This window comes from Sinocyclocheilus anshuiensis, unplaced genomic scaffold (assembly GCF_001515605.1).
Source record: "Sinocyclocheilus anshuiensis isolate Anshui unplaced genomic scaffold, SAMN03320099.WGS_v1.1 scaffold2688, whole genome shotgun sequence".
Taxonomy (NCBI): domain Eukaryota; kingdom Metazoa; phylum Chordata; class Actinopteri; order Cypriniformes; family Cyprinidae; genus Sinocyclocheilus; species Sinocyclocheilus anshuiensis.
The window spans coordinates 332969-335509 of NW_015543988.1; the positions used below are offsets into that span (position 1 = coordinate 332969).

Consider the following 2541-nt stretch of genomic DNA (forward strand, 5'->3'; position numbering starts at 1 on the left):
CTTTCTGGGCTTGGGTAAAAAAAAAAAAAAAAAACTAGCACAGCATGTGGCCAGTTGTGAAAATTCACTTAAAAGAGTGTGTTGGGTAGGCAAAAGTGATTTTAGATCAGTGTAAAAAGGTAATATGTTCCTAGAGCCCAGTGCATGGGTATTGCAAGGAAAATTGTGTTTCATTGTGTATCTGGAAGAGTATTACCAGCTGCAGAGAGATGGTGAATGTGAGCTGGAATGGCTCTTGCTGATTCAGCACTAATATACTATCGCACTAATGTGTTCTGTGCTTTTCCCATCTCACTCCCTGTACAAAATCACTGACCTGAAAGCTGGACTGGTTAGAGCAAAATCACAGATAGGCTTCAGCATTAGGAGGAAGAGTCTTGCTGCAGTTTACCATGGTGATCCAACTAGGTACTGGTCCATTTCAGACAGCCAGACTGATACAAAGAAAGGTGGCACTTCTACATTAAAACATTTAAAGAAAAACTAATTAACACAAACAGAATAAATGCAATGGGCATGCCTTTTTTTAACCAATTTGTTGAAAGCAGGACATGGTAGACTGAAGCCTATCACTGCATTTGAACAATGTTATGAAGTCTTAAGAACTTAAGGATGCTTCAGTTTTACAGTGTTTGATGTAAATTTCATCGGTGGTGTCCACACAGACCATGCACATACAGACCTATGTGTGTGCGTGTATAGTCTGTATGTGCACAGTCTGTGATCCACTAGATAGATCCACTGTGCTTATTACACATATTTGAATCACAATATCAAACAACAACCAAAGTATTAATGTTTTGTGTGTGTGTGTGTGTGTTTTCCTCCTACAGTGTCTCAAGCAGCCTACTTTTCTCAGCAGCCCCAGGACCAAGTAGTGGTTGCTGGCCAATCAGTAACCTTGCCCTGTGTGATTGTGGGATACCGGGGTATGGTGCAGTGGACCAAAGATGGCTTGGCACTAGGCGGTGAACGAGACCTACCAGGTAAGAATTGTACAAAAGCCAAACAAACAAGGAAAATTATCTGAGAAAATTGTCAAGAGTCATTCCATTCAACAGTGCTTTTCAACATTGAGTCATTTTCAAAAATTAAGTTGAAAGGGGAAAAAATGAAGTCAACATAATTAATTTTCAAGGTGCTTCTAAATGGTGCGCTGGTTTGTAATTAGCTAGAAACCCACTTTCCTATATGTCAACCCAATTTAGAGCAAGTAGCAAGGCAGAAATGATGCTGTTCCCCCAGGAGATACACAATGCTTATTGAAGTCCATTTACCAAGGCTTAGTCTTCTCTTATCTTCATCTTTTTCTTTCCAATTAACAGCTGGGAGATAAAACCAATCATAGATTGGCAGGTAAAGGGCAGCATCCCTTCTCTGCAGCGGATGTGTGTTTGAGTAATGTCACTGCTTCACTTCTTCGGCTCTATTGAGTGAAGAAAAGGGAAGGCAAACAAACAAACACCGCAGCTAATGCAAACTAGCATTTAATTTGTGTAATCATCTCAGCCGTCTGCTCAGGTTGAGGTGGAGAATCAATCACCGCTCATGTCACGCATTGACATTTAAAATGATTTCCCCAGCAGCTTTGAAGGTAACAACCTTGACAGTTAAGATAGTCTCTTTTGGTTGCCTGCATGAGCAAGGCACCTCACATGTTGCCGCTGACCAAGTGACTCAAAGATTTTAATGTGCATATTAGGGTCTCAAAACTAGCCCTATCTGTGATGGCAATATGTATGTGTATATCTCTTAACAGTTAATTTTGTGTGGATCAGGTTGGGTACGTTACTCTCTGATGGGAGACCTGCTATCAGGAGAGCACAGCTTGGTGATCGATTCAGCTGAGCTAGGCGATGATGCAGTCTACGAGTGTCAAGCCACACAGGCTGGGTTGCGATCACACAGAGCCAAACTGACGGTGCTGGGTAAGAACTATGTGTGTGTGTGTGTGTCTGTGTGTCTGAGTGTGTGTGATATAAGTGAGTGAGTGTGATTGAAAGCGAGAAGAAACCACTGCGATATAACTCTCCTGCAACTGATTAAAAGCGGGGGGAATAGAGCATTCCTCATAGTCCCCAATTTCATTAACAGTATTTAAACTAGTGCCTCAAATGTGTAACACTGCAAATTTCTCTGCTCCACATAAAACACTTCGGAGATCCCACCCTCATGCAATCATAAGTCAAGCCTTCATTATTTATTCGCAATTTTAAATCACGCCCCAACAGAACTCATTTTTTCAAACCGAGCAAAACCGAGTCGACAGAAACACTGAGGAAAATATCCAACCCCCACCTCACTGTTTCTTTCCCTCTCCCTCTCTATAGCCTACTGACACTTAACACGGTGAAGGGCCCAGGAAATGTGATTGCAGCAGTCACAAATGACTTGCGTGAATGGTTAAAAGTCAAAGTCTGCACAGTTAGCACATTCTACAGTGACTCACGGAATTCATCAACCGCAAGGCTGCTTTTACATTAACGCAAAGTGATTGATCTACATATTCTCAGGCATTTAGCGACAGGGGGCGGGGGTAGG

The 2541-nt window shown here is 42.1% G+C and overlaps 1 protein-coding gene across 2 annotated transcripts in view; it reads left to right on the top strand.

The window, feature by feature from the left end:
• The window catches only part of LOC107694809 (kin of IRRE-like protein 3), a 45040-nt gene that overhangs the window by 28265 nt on the left and 14234 nt on the right, over positions 1–2541 (top strand). For both annotated transcript variants that reach the window (XM_016494494.1, XM_016494495.1), the window contains exons 2-3: positions 834–986; positions 1779–1928. In XM_016494494.1, the coding sequence (XP_016349980.1) occupies positions 834–986; positions 1779–1928 (303 nt within the window). The remainder of the gene's footprint in view (positions 1–833; positions 987–1778; positions 1929–2541) is intronic.